This window comes from Dermacentor andersoni, chromosome 1, assembly GCF_023375885.2.
Source record: "Dermacentor andersoni chromosome 1, qqDerAnde1_hic_scaffold, whole genome shotgun sequence".
Taxonomy (NCBI): Eukaryota; Metazoa; Arthropoda; class Arachnida; order Ixodida; family Ixodidae; genus Dermacentor; species Dermacentor andersoni.
In genome coordinates, this window is record NC_092814.1 from 2,959,922 (window position 1) to 2,974,315 (window position 14,394).

The following is a 14,394-nucleotide window of genomic DNA, read 5'->3' on the forward strand; positions in this document are numbered from 1 at the left end:
GTTGCCCGTAAATGTGACGTTATATTACGAGCAGCTTCGGCCATTGCATGCTTACAGACGACGACACAGAGACAATTTGCTCAATTCTTGTGTCGTGACATTTGCGTCAAGGTGCAAAACCAACATATCCATGTATATGTCTTAATACTTAGACACATCTCGATTTCCAGCTGTGGCGGTAGTCCGTGAGTGCGGACAGCAAAGTCGCTAGCGAGATAATTGGGGGCACCTTAACGAAATCGATAGGCCAAAATCAAAAGCCGTCCACGACGGCGTCTCTCGTAGACGCTGTGCGATGTTCGGACGTTAACAATGTGTGCCGACTGAAGAAAGGCTGCGACGGAATGCTTCTGACAGTTAGCCTAGCTTGTTTATTCCGTAGCATCGAAAAGAAAAAAAGGAAAAGAAGAAAAAGAAAAAGAACCGTATCAAAAGCCCAGAATCCGTCATCGCTCGTCGCGACTAAACGCTCTTAGGATGATAAGTCATTTCCAGGCGACGAGCGGCTACGCTTTAGACGGAATACTGATAACGCCGGCGGGGCAAGCATTGTGGCAAAGTTCAATGTGCAGGGATAGCTTTCAATTATTTTATTTTCCATTTGGTGACGTCATCACGCATCACCGCGGGAAGTTTGAAATGTTTAAGTTCAGTACGCCACGTGGTGGCACTCACACGAACTAACCCCTCGTGTCGAGAAAAGCGGGATATGTATTTCCTTCGTTTATCCATATATCAAGGTATTTATATTCTGTTACCCGAGGTATTTCCTGGCCCTGTATCTCCGCTGTCTGTTCACTGTTTTCATTCAATGCCATAACACCTGAGTTTCTAACACTAAATTTCAAACCTAAATTGTTGCCTTCCTGCCCACAGATATTAGCCAGACGTTGCAAATAACTTTGCTTGTTAGCTAGCAACGCAATGTTGTCCGCATAAAATAAGCCTGGGAGCTGCTGCTCTATTACTGTACCCGCCTGTTTGCATGCGAGTTTAAACCCGATATTACTTCCTTCTAGCGCCCTCTCCATCCTCACCATGTACATCATAAACAGCAGCGGGGATAAAGGGCACCCCTGCCTCAGTCGCTTGTTGATATGAACATTCTCCTCGCTCCTCGTCCCTTCTCATTCAACGCAAACGGTATTTTCTAGGTAAATCTTTCTCAGAAGCTGTAGACAATCGTCACCTTAGCCTTCCCCGTCCAGAATATCCCACAAAATGTTGCCGTCTACGTTGTCATAGGCTCCTGTAATGTCTAAAAAGGCCAGGTATAACGGTCTGATTTCTATTTTTGATATTTCAATACACTGAATAAAAACAAATAAGGTATCATCTAAAGGCCGACCTATTCTGAAGCCATTCTGGAGTTCTCCCTAAGTGCCATTGTTCTCTGCCCATGCTTGAAGCTTTAATTTGATTGCCTGCATTGCTACCCTGTATATCAGCGATGTAATGGTCAACGGTCTATACGAGTGCATTCTATCTTTCTCCCCCTTACCTTTATAAATTAAATGCAGTCTTCTTTATCGCCAACTGTCTGGTATTCGTCTATCTTTTAAAGTTTTTTCTACTGCTTACACCAGAGCTTCCTTACTTTTTGGTCCTAGTTCATTAATCAGCCTAACGGGAACCTCGTCTAGCCCCGTGGCTGTGCCCTTAGGAATTTTCTTTTCCGCTTTCTTCCACTTGAAATCTCTCAGCACCAGCTCCTTTTCCACTTGGGTCTCTGTCATGCTCTTTTTTTCTGCAAATACAACCTCGTCATTGGCTTGGAAAGATTGTGATGTTATTTTTCGGATGTAATTTATTGCCGCTTCTCTTTCCAGTCTGTTTTCATTTTCGTCTAGGATATGTTGTATTGTTGTTGACTGTCTGCCTAATAGTTTTATGTGGTTCCAAAATAATCTAGGTGCGGTCTTCTTTTTCTTACGTATTTCTGACAACCAACGTTCACTTTCACCTTTTCATTTTGCTTGCACCAGTATTTGAACCATGGACTTTTTCTCCCGGTATATTTCCCATTTCCTGGTTACTTCATCCTGCGGCAACTGCGCCTGCTTTGCCTGCCTGTGCTCTCGAGATGCTTTCTCTCAATCGGCGATCGCTTCTCGTATCTCCCTGTTCCACCAGCTTTCGGTTTCTTTCTTCGTTTCCAACGAACATGTTGTTTCTCTTTCCATATTTCTGTCGTTATAACACTGAGAAGCTCACCATATTCCCACTCTTTACTTGGCCATTTGCCAAATTCTTCCTCCACTCTAGTGACTATATTTGCTATTTGTTCAGCGTTCAAATTTGGACTGGCCATTTTGCGCTCCTTGCTCTCTTTCCCAACTACATATCCCATTTTCAAAATGATGCGTTTATGGTCACTCCCTATGTCGCTATGCCCTTCCTCATCAATGACCATTTCTCTCAACTTATCATGAATTCCTTCTGTCACCAGACACTAATCAATGGTCGATTGCCGGTTTCCCACTTCCCACGTGGTCTGCCCTTCACACCTAGGCCCTGTGTAAACGATAACGAGGTTATGTTGCTCACAAAGGTCTAGCATTGACTTCGCGTTGTTGTCGGTATAGCCATCTAAATCCTGTACGCGGGTATTCATGTCACCTAATAGGACGATTTCAGCACCTTTCCGAAACCCTGAATATCAGCGCTTATGCATTCCACTAACTCTTTATTCGTCTCTGTGCAATTATTTTCGGTCCACAAATACGTACCGCCCAGCCAAGTTTCTTTTTCCCACTCATTTTACCTGATAACCAAAGATGCTCTTGACATTTTGAATTTACTCTTTTCCATTTGGCTCCTGATGGATCAGCATTCCGACTCCCCCTCCCTTTCTTCCCGACTTAGTTCTGTTGCACCCTTCCCAAACATAATTCTCAATAACTGGCGGCTCTTGTGAGTCTCTAAGGTGCGTTCCTGTTACCGCATACACCCCTATTTGTTCTCTATTTAACTGCTTCTCAATCTCTGCCCACTTTTCCTTTCTTCTGCCACCCTGCATGTTTATGTAGCCTATTGCATGCGAGCTCTCTTTCTTGCTTTCCTCCTTTTTCTGTTATCGACGGCGATGCTCGTCTGAGGTTCCCCTAGGGGACCTTCTTCATTACTATCTACTCTGGCCTCCTGAGCGCGCGTGGGCCCCCTAAAAAGGCCACAGTGCGACCACCAAGTCGCCAGCCCACTTCTCGTGCCAGCCTTTAATCGAAGTGCATCCTGTCTCGTTTAAAACCGCCACACCTTCTCACTTTCCTGTTCACTTCGACAACCTCGAAGCCTTTCTCTCGGCTCATTTCCCATATTGCCTCATTAGCAGCCACTACGACTCTTCGTACGTGACTATCATGTACAGGCAGTTCCGGCACCGTGCACACCACGATCTGCACCTGAGGGGATAGCTCGCGCAAGTCGTCCACCCCCTTCGCCAAGCGCTGGGCTAGTCCAGTCCCTTTTCTGTTTAGGACGTCATTTAGCTCACCTGCTACTATGACAAGGTTGCGCACGTGGGCATTTTCCGCGAGCTTTGCTTTTGCTCGCTCCATGACAGAACCCAGCATCCACCCTGGAAATGTCTATACCGCCACTCTTTTAGTGCCTTTCACCCTCACCACAATTGCTTTTGAGCACCCAGCCAGGTTTGAGTCGCCGGCGATAATAACCCTTTCACTCTCCCCTACCTCTCCCTGTTCCCCTTTGTCCTTTTCCGCGTGATTCGGACTCGACGAGGGGCATGTCCCCTGTACTCCTTTTTCCGCGTGTCGGTCTCAAGATAGGTGCCGCTCTTTCCAGCTAACCCGTCATCACGCTGGGTGCATTCCGCGTACTTTGTTGACACTCCCTCGCCTGTCGCATCGGGGATCTGCGTTCCATTGTCACGCACATTCTCGTTCACAATGACGGCCCTGTTCAGCTTTTCCTCGGCTGCTTCTAGTCTCTTTTCAACTACCTTCCGTGCATCACGCTTCATGTTTAGCTCATTTTTGAGCTCTTGCACCTGTTTGAGAAGCTCTTCCTGGAAAGCCTCCATTTTCTGCAGCCTAGTATCGACATCACATTGTGTGCCGGTTGATTCGATGCCCTCTCCATTCTCATCGTTGCGCATTGTTCCATGCTGCTTCATCTGTTCGAAGGTTACTACTGCTTTGTGGCGACTTCGAAACTAACCCCGGCCCTGACCTCGCACAAATAGCAAAACAACTTAGTGAGATTGCAATCGACATTAGGGAAATTAAAGAAAAACGCCTTACCGATATTGAAAAAAAATTAGATTCCTTGGCCAGTCTTGAAATTATGGTTACGTCGTGCCAGGAGCAAATTACCCACCTTGAAGCAAGAATTGATGACCTGGAGAACCGAAGCAGAAGGTCTAATATCATTGTTTGCGGACTACCTGAAGCTGAAGAAGAGAAAACCGAATCGCTAGAGGGTGCTCTGAACAATGAGATAATAAAATGTATTCTTGAGCTAGAACTAGTGGCTATAGAACGTATTCATAGGTTGGGAGGGCCGTGGCCTAGGAAGGTCAGGCCTGTTATTCTCAAGCTCCTAGATTCAAGAGACAAAATTACAATTCTAAAGCAGGGAAGCAAACTGAAAGGCACGAATTACTCTATTGGCGAGGATTTTTCGGTAAGAGTGCGGGAAATCAGAAGAAAACTATAGCAAAGCTGCAATATGAATCGAGAAAACGGCGACAAAGCCTCGCTGGTATACGATAAGCTATATATCAATAAAAAGGCATACGTTTGGGATGAAAACAAGAATGATAATATAGCTGTTCAAAAAAAACGGAACCAAAAAGCGAAGCACTGCGGCAAGCGAAACCCGACGGCCAAACACTCGAAGCCAAGCGCCATCGCCACAGACATAACTGAGCAATGCGATCAGATCCCTCGTCTACAAACCACACCCAAAGTAAAAATCGCTAGGTCCTCCGAAAAAACCAGAGATGTGACCAAACGGAAAGAACTGAAGCTACTTAACATAAACGCGCGCAGTGTCACTAATAAAATAGATAAGTTAGAAACCATACTTATGCAGCATGATCCTCACATCGCGGTGATAACAGAGACGTGGCTGAGAAAGGAAATTAGTGACGATGAAATCTTTCCCTTATGTTACAACGTATATTGAAAAGATAGAACTACTAGAGGTGGGGGAGTAGCTTTCTTGTTAAGCCCGAAGTAGAAGCTACGATTACAACTGATGTTGGCATTCTTGAATGCTTGTGCGTACAGTTGTCCTGTTGGGGACATAGCTTCATCTTATACGCATGTTACAGGCCTCCGGGCGCGTGCCCGGAGTATTTAACTGTGCTCAAAGAACATATGTCACTGTATCATAATAAGAAAATTTTCGTGGTTGGAGACTTTAATTTGCCAAGTGTGGACTGGGACGGACTGGCCTGTTCTCAGGCCAGTAAAAACGCTAACATTATTTTTGATATCATGCTCGCTCAAAGTACTCAAAGTAATCAAAGTACCCACGCGCGTACAAGGACGTGCAAGCTCGGTTCTAGATGTGGTATTTTTAAAGAGGGCTTTTTCGGAACATACCATTCTAGTGGAACAAGGGTTGTCCGATCGTGAACTTGTAAGCGTGTCAATTCCTCTTCTTAAATGCAGTAGCTACCAAAAATCTCCCATTCGGTATTTTAAGGACTATTCCCGAGCTGACGATGCTCGTGTGCTTGAATACATGAAAACCGTACTTGCAGATTTTGATGACGGCGTCCCAAACACGGGCACTCTTTGGGAGAAATTTGTTGAGACGTGTCATTACTGTATGAACAACTTTATACCCAGCAAACGCAAACAAACGCACAGGCGTACACCATGGATGGCTCGAGAAATCATTAAATTGAAGAGAAAAGTTAAACGGCTAAGAAAGCAGCATGCGCAGTGCAGAGTTATTAGGGATCACTAAAGAATCCTTGCACGAGCGATGCATCACGCAAAGGATTACTACTTTAAAACTGTAATGCCCAATTTTATAAAGGATGATCCTTCCAAGCTCTAGAATCATCTTAGTGAAAGCAAGAAAGCAGTTTCGAAGCTATCAGTTGACGGTAGCATGGTTACGAATTATGAAGATATAACAAATCATTTTAACGCCTATTTTCATGGCGTGTTTTCAGTATCCGCACCATGTACGCCTACTGCAATCTCATTTCAACCATACGAAGTCAGTTTTATTTCATATCCTGGTTTGGTTTCTATACTTTTAAATTTAAACTAGGAAAAATGTAGCGGTCCTGACGATCTTCCAAGTGTGTTTCCTCGACGATATGCCGAATGCGTTGCCAAGTTCCTTTTTATTATTTTTAATAGTTCCTTATCAATAGCAACCTTGCCGTGTGACTGCAAGACGGCCCGAGTACTCCCTGTCTTCAAAAAAGGCGACAGATTATTACTATCTAATTACAGACCGATAGCTTTAACTTCCTCATGTTGTAAACTTATAGAACATATTATAGCCACTCAGATTGCAGAATTCCTTGACAAACAGTCCATATTAACAAGTTTTCAGCATGGCTTTAGAAAGAAGCATCCGACAGTGACGCAACTCGTCACGGTTACGCATGAGTTTGCCAAAGGTCTTGATAATAATATTCAGATAGACACATTTTTTTAAGATTTCTGTAAGGCCTTTGATAAAGTTCCTTATGACAAACTAACCTATAAACTAAACAACATTGTTCTTCCGAAGGTGTTGCTCGCTTGGGTGGCTGATTATTTGAGAAATCAGGTGCAGTTTGTCACAGTCGAGGATCTAAATTCGCGCCTTCTACCAGTCACGTCGGGTGTGCCCCAAGGCAGTGTGCTAGGCCGCTTGCTATTTTTGGGCTATATAAATGATATATTAGATATTATCGATCCAACTGTTCAAATTTGATTGTTCGCAGACGACTGTATATTATTCCGTGAAGGTTTCAGCATACATGATCAACAAGAACTAAACAAAAATCTAGATTACATATACCAATGGTGCAACCAGTGGGGCATGGTCGTAAATGCACAAAAAAACAGTTTCCATCTCTATAACTAAAAAAAAAATCCCCCTTTCAGTATGCTTACTCTCTAGGTTCATCTACAGATAATCGTGTGGATAGCTACAAATATTTAGGTGTAACGTTCACTGCTACCCTCTCCTGGAATTCACACGTTGATAACATTTGTTCTGCTTTCAGAAAGTTGTGTTTCCTAAGACACAAGCTTCGTAATTCACCACCAAATCTAAAACTTCTATGCTATCAATCATACATCAGACCAAAGCTAGAATATGCAAGCATAGTATGGGACCCTTACACAAAACGTAACATTGATAAACTCGAAAGAATTCAAAGAAAGGCTGTTCGCTTTATGTTTTCTAAATTTCGTCGTGTGGACTCTCCGTCGGAACTAATGACAGCCAATAACATACCCCCACTTCAGTACAGAAGAAGGCAATATCGCTTGGGCTTCCTGAATTCTCTCCTTAACCAGCAATTCGGTATTGACCCTTCATTGTCCCCTATCAACAAGACATACACGACATCAACAACCAAGATCTTTAACGCCATATTTCGCAAAAACAGATGCTTATAAATTTTCCTTTTTCCCGCACACAGTGTCTCAGTGCAATTCTATACCAGAGCGCGATCGCCTTGCCATCGTGTAGCATTGTGTACATTTAGCCATTCTGTTCATTTTTGCTATTTATTTGTATCTGGATGTAAAACACAATGTATGTGCACCCATATACTCAATGTGATTTGTTAAAAGATGCCCGCCCTGCTTGGGCCACGTTATGTGGTCTGCAGTATGTATAAATAACAATAATAATCCGTCTTGTCATCTGTATGCGCATTGACGCCATGCTAGGTTATTTAGATAGGAAGCGAATGTTTGCAACCGGACGTTCTACTTCGGCAGCTGCTGCGTACGGCGCGGCGGCGCGAGCCCTGCCTTGAATGCGATCCGCGATGCAGATACGGTAGGCCTCAAGGCGCACCGAGGGCCGATAGCGTCGTGTGCGCTGTAGCACCCATACGCTTGCGCGTCACCAGCGTTCACGAAGTGAAGCGTCATTGTAACTTTTCTTTCGTAGATTTGCGTGAGTTTCACTGCTCTCAACTTTGCTGATGGGTTCACATCCACAGAAAAGAATGCTTCGAGCGAAAGGAAGACGCAGAGAGGTTTTATAATCACGAATTCTCTGCCTGTTTTTAAAACTTGTCTTTATTTTTTGTTTAAGAAGTTTTTTTGTGATTATCAACTGTCACCGTTTGCGAACGCGATGCACAGAGGAAACTCTTGAGGGCAACGTGATTCATGAGTGTGTTCAGTTAATTGCCCTTGTTGTGACGCGAAGCGCCAACTGATAAGACAAGACTATGCATTGACGGGGAACCACGGAACTCCTTTATTCTGATGGCAATCGCTTATATACACTTGATATAATTGACAGCGCCCCCTATACACAACACATTCCCCCTCATTAACAAAAAAAAAGAAAGGAAATAAAGTCAATCCACTTTCGCGCACTCACTTCACATCACATGACACGAGCGATGTTCTTACTGTCAGGTAAGCTCGTAGTCTTGATATCGCGCTGGCACTCTTCTTGTTCGTTCCGGCCTGGTGCGAGATGGTGCTGTGGTTGTGGCCAATTGCGATCGAGAATTGTCTTGCTGATCGGGAACCTCTAGAATAGACTCCGTTACTGTGGGCTGTGCACCGTCAGAATGGCTGGCGCTTCTCTGGATGTCTTCTGATGGCACCATTTCAGATTGATTCTCGACGGTAGTAGGGGTATTTTGCTCCGCCATCTTCCCTATGTGAAGATCCAGGTCACAGGAAAACCCCGAGGCCGCACTGCGTTGCGCTGTGACCGCGTCCGCTAGTGCCTGTCCTGTCCCAACTTTACCAATTACTGTTAGTTTTGATGCGTTCCATTTCGTACCGTTTGCCAGCAAAAACGAATTCGTGCCCACTCGTCTCTTCACCTGGATCGGCAAAGAAAACTTGTGTTTCGTCTTTGGTCCGCCTTGCTTTATTTTTACGAAATCTCCTGGCTCAATGGTAGACGCTCTGGCACCTCGTTTTTCATCGGTGTACTTTTTTGTTCGTTGTTGCTGCTCCTTAATGCGCTGTTTCAACTTTTCCATGGCGGCACGCGGCTCCTCGAAAAATTCCCTTTCTGGGAGGCCAACAACATCTAATCTTGTTCTGGGTCTTCTTCCATGCAGTAGGTAAGCCGGTGACGCTCCTGTAGTTGCATGTGGGGTGGCCCTGTAAACACCCAGGTAGTCCCAGATTGCCTCCTTCAGTGGTCTTCGTTCCAATGCCGCAACCTGAATATATTCCTTGAGAACGCGGTTGAACCTCTCAATCTGACCATTGCATTGCGGGTAATACAATGTTGTAACACAATGCTGGATTCCCCGATCTCGTAAAAACTGCTCAAAACATGTCGACATAAACTGACGCCCATTGTCAGTCACAATGCTTTTCGGGTACCCTTCTCTCGCAAAAAGTTCCAAAAGCACTTTCACTACTGCCTGTGCAGTGATTGTGGACACAAATGCCACCTCGGGCCACTTGCTGTGGTAATCAATAATTGTGATTGCAAACCTGCACTCCGGAGGGGCTCGCTCCATCGGCCCAACGATGTCGATTCCCAGCTTTTCCCACGGCTTCTCGGGCCACTTTACTGGCTCCAATGGGGCCATTACGGCTTTTGCCGATTTATCTGATGCTTTGCAGATAGCACAATTGCTAACCAGCGATTCCACATCCCTGTCCATTCCGGGCCACCAGTACTGTTCCCTTAACCGTTGTTTGGTCCTTACAATGCCTGGATGTGATTCATGTGCCATAATGACCAGCCTGGAAGTGAGTGTCGATGGGGGAACGACCCGTTCCGCGCGAAACAGTAGCCCGTCTATCACCGACAGCTCTTCTTTTATACGAAAAAACAACCTTAACTTTCCAGCTAAACAGCCCTTTTCCGGCCATCTGAACGTAACATGCTGCGCCACCTCATTTAATAATGAATCCTCAGCTGTTTCTGCTTGCAACTCACTCTTAGTGATCATGCTGGAAACCACAGCAACTACTTCCTCCACCGGTTCGTCCTCTGCAGAGGTCAAAGGTAACCTAGAAAGTGCATCCGCAACGACATTGGTGTTCCCCTTTGTGTACTGCACAGTGAAGTTGTATCTCAAAAGTCTAGCACACCAGCGTTCAATACGCAGTGGGCGTCTTCCAACCCCATTTGTGGACAGCAGTGTCACCAAAGCCTGATGATCAGTTCGTAAGACAAACCTGCGGCCCCACAGATAAACGTGCCAATGTTCGCAAGCCCATAAACATGCCAGCGCCTCTCGTTCCCCGGTAGAGTACTTGCGCTCTGTAGGAGTTAGTGTCCTCGAAGCGAATGCCACTGTACGTACTTCTCCGTCGACTACCTGCTGGAGCACAGCTCCCAGTCCATATGCCGAGGCGTCAGTGGTCACTTGTACAGGCAAAGACTCGTTGAACATAGCCACCACCCCGCATGATGACAGCATCTCCTTGATCCTGCAAAAGCTCTCCTCGGTGCTCTGATCCCACACGAACTTCTGTCCTTTACGAAGAAGTCGTCGCAGCGGCTCCACCACCTCTGCATAATTGGGAAGAAAATGGGAGTAATAGCCTACGAGCCCAAGGAAAGACCGCAGCGAGACTACATCGGCAGGCGTTTGTGCTTTAATCACAGCATCCACCTTTGACTTGAGTGGGGCAAGACCACTTGCACTCACACGATGACCCAAAAAGGAGAGTTCCTTGACAGCGAACACGCATTTCTGATTTAGCTGCAGCCCCGCCTCAGCGATCCGATGCAATACCTCGCGAAGGTTACGGTTGTGCTCGTTCTTAGTCTTTCCAAAGACTATGATGTCGTCGATATAAAACAACACGCCCTTGCAGCCCTTCAAGATTTCTTGCATCATTCGCTGAAACGCGGCTGGTGCCGATGCGAGGCCAAAACACACTCTGCGGAACCTAAATAAGCCTTCGTGCGTAATAAACGTCGTTAATTCGCGACTATCTTCGGCTAATTCCACTTGATGGTAGGCTGCAGCAAGATCCAGTTTCGAGAACCATGCTGCTCCGCTCAGCGCATGCAAGAGTTCCTCAGTGTGCGGCAAAGGGAATCCATCAATGACTACTGCTTTGTTCGGCTCGCGTAAATCGACGCATAGACGAATAGTTCCATCCTTCTTCTGCACAACCACTATAGGAGACACCCATTCCGCAGCACTGACCTTTTCTATAATGCCTGCATCCAATAATCTTGCCAGTTCAGCCGCTACCTTCTCTCGCAGCGTCAGGGGCAACCGTCGAACCTTCGCTGCTACTGGTTTTACATCTGTACGCCGCTTCACAGAATGTACGAAGTTTTTCGCTAATCCCAACTTATCAGCGAAAAGAAAGGAAAACTCACATAATTCAGGAGGAAGCGACTGGGGGCTGACCGTGATTTGCAAACACTCCAGTGTAGAACCGATGATGTGCAATTGTAGCTGGTGGACCCCATCCAGTCCTAGTAATGCCATGCCTTGGGGAACAACGTAAAATCGAAGGCAAGCCGAGTTGTTCCCGCGTACAACTCTGGCTGTGAACCATCCCAAGACCGGAATTTTCTTCTGTGAAAAATCCCGCAGCGTCGCTGAAGCCGCAGTCAAAGGAAAGCTGTTGGCGAACTTGGCTCGATAAACGTGGTCTGGCAAAATAGACACCGACGACCCAGTATCTACCAGCAACTGAAGTGGCTCGTTCTCAATAACGACGTCAACGACCAAAGTCCTTCGTTCCACTTGTCTGACCGCCAGTACAGTGAGCACGTCCTCCTCGCTAGCGCCGTCGTTTCGGACCGTCCGCACGTCCCGCTCTGCCGACCTGCCACAGACCGCTCGAAAATGTCCCATTCTGTGGCACTGGGAACAACGTTTCCCCCGTGCTTTGCATTCCTGTGAATTAGCTAGGTGCCTTGTAGAGCCGCACCGGTAACACTTGCGCACCGGCGTCATTGCCGCGTCGCTGTCTGGGCTTTTGCCTTGAGATACATGCTGCACGATGTCCGTTTGTGACGACCCTTGGTCATAGATCGCAGCCCCCTCCGCTGCCTGCTCGTACGTCTGTAGCATTTCCACTGCCTCTGCGAGCGTAAGTTGTGACCCCTTCACGAGCAATTTCTGTCGCAACTCAGTGCTCCGTACTCCGTCAACAACCCTGTCTCGTAGAGCCGCTTCCAAGAATTGCCCGAAGTCGCACGTCTTTGCTAACTGTCGGAGAGCACTGACGTACTCTCGTATCGGCTCGTTCGGCAGTTGCCGACGTAACGTGAATCGACGTCGCTCGACCAGTACGTTGACGGTGCTTGAGAACTGCCGCTCCAATAGGCTCAACGCCTCCGTGTAACTATCCGCTTCACTTGCCTCCGTCCTGTCTTTTCCTGCTGGTTTGCTTGTCTCCTGCCCGGCTTTTGTCGTGTCTGACGTTCGTGCCGGCTCTGGGCCCAATGTGCGAAAAACACGGCGTCCCTCGACCCCAAGACATTGCAGCAGAATGGCCTTTTTCCGTAGTGGCGGTTGCGCGTCCATCCCCGTCGCTTCAAGAAAATTTGTGAAATCGTCGCGCCACTGCTCCCATGGAATTGTCGCATCTCCAGGAGTCTCCAGGAAAGGCGGTAATGACGGTAGTCCGTACGCTGCCATTTCGTAGGTGACGCCCCTTGGAACAGCACGGAGCCAGGTAAGGGAAAACAGTTCGTCGCTAGCTCGCTAGCTTCGCCGACTGCGCCAGATTGTTGTGACGCGAAGCGCCAACTGATAAGACAAGACTATGCATTGACGGGGAACCACGGAACTCCTTTATTCTGATGGCAATCGCTTATATACACTTGATATAATTGACAGCGCCCCCTATACACAACAGCCCTGATTGCCATCTTTGCAATTACCCGAGTGTCCCATTAAAGGCATAATCATGCGCACATTGTCTTTTTTATCGCAGAAATCGCTTATCGCCGACATCAAAGACGTGCTGCACGTGCTTGTCCTATATGCGCCTTTGCCGGTCTTCTGGGCGCTCTTCGACCAACAGGTGAGGCCTCCACAGTATCAGTGATAGGCATGGTAGTTACGTAGGTTCCTATCACACCAAGCCAGAGAGATCCCAACGTCCTTAGGTGGCATGAAGCACTGTATGAGAATGAATATGAATTTTCGGTCTGTCATCCATACATATTTTAAGTGTACGCAAAGTAGTGTGCGCACTATTTGTGTACGTGCAGTCTCAATGAAATATGTTAGTTTGGCACGTTTAGCCCTCTGTCGCCTTTGCGGATTCTCGCACTACTTCCCTCATAGTGCTGCTCAGCAGAGTGGTCGTGGAAAAAGTGTGCTCAAGAAAACGCGCATTAACTCTACGTCGGTGTGCTCTATTCTTTTCACAAATGCGTTACTCTGAACAGCCCACTGCCACGTGTGCTAAGGCAACCAAGTCACTGAACATATGCACCGTTGGGCTGGTGCCCAACCTGTGTGTTTACCTGTGTGTGTTTACCTGGTTACCTGTGTGACAAAGCATAAATTAATTACAGCGCAATGGCAAGAAGGCAATGTATTGCCGATGTATCACAACGTCGCCGGTTGTCACAAGCCTCGGCAACGCGTTCATTTGGTGCCGTGAAGATGGGTACGCAATCAAGCCTGAGTACACCTCCGCTAGCGAGAAGACTGCGCAGAGAGATCGGTGTGTTTGCCCGAAACGAAGGTCCGCGCTGTATAGGTCCTTTGAGTTCCACACGGCGGGATGCCACAGTCATGGTCACTAAGAGTTTTGCAATCGGCAGGCGGACAGAAAGAAACTTGTTGAAATAGTGGTACTCTCGTTTTCGTTGTTTGATCTAAAGGGCAGGAATGAGGCGCCTGAGGGCTTAAACACACACAAAAGCGGTGACTCCGTGCTCTGTGTGAACAGTGGACAATCTGTTAGGTTTGCAGTGTGTAGTTTTTGATCGCTAAGTGTACACATTGCTGTCGTATTATTTCCATACCACATAACTAAATCTGTTGGATGTGGGTACGGTCGCCGCTTGGGTCTGGAACGAGCCCGGACCAGAAAACCGTACGTGGAGCGGAATTTTGGCTAGAACTGAACGCAAACCTGATCCAGAACCAAACCTATACCAAAAAGTAGCAATTTCGCCCAAAGGGCGATACCTGCAGGGTTTGTCCGAAAAGTATCGTCAGTGATTATATTGTGAAGCGCCTATATGTCCTAGCGCGCTAGGAGCGGTTGCGATTCGTGGAGGGGGAAGTTAGGACAAGGAAAGACGTGCACCGACCAA

General features: G+C 46.8%; 1 protein-coding gene across 1 annotated transcript in view; it reads left to right on the forward strand.

Moving 5' to 3' along the window:
* Window positions 1–14,394, forward strand: part of LOC126545625 (solute carrier family 15 member 1) — an 809,365-nt gene that overhangs the window by 656,067 nt on the left and 138,904 nt on the right. The window contains exon 11 of the mRNA XM_072286047.1: window positions 13,056–13,145. Coding sequence (XP_072142148.1) covers window positions 13,056–13,145 — 90 coding nt within the window. The remainder of the gene's footprint in view (window positions 1–13,055; window positions 13,146–14,394) is intronic.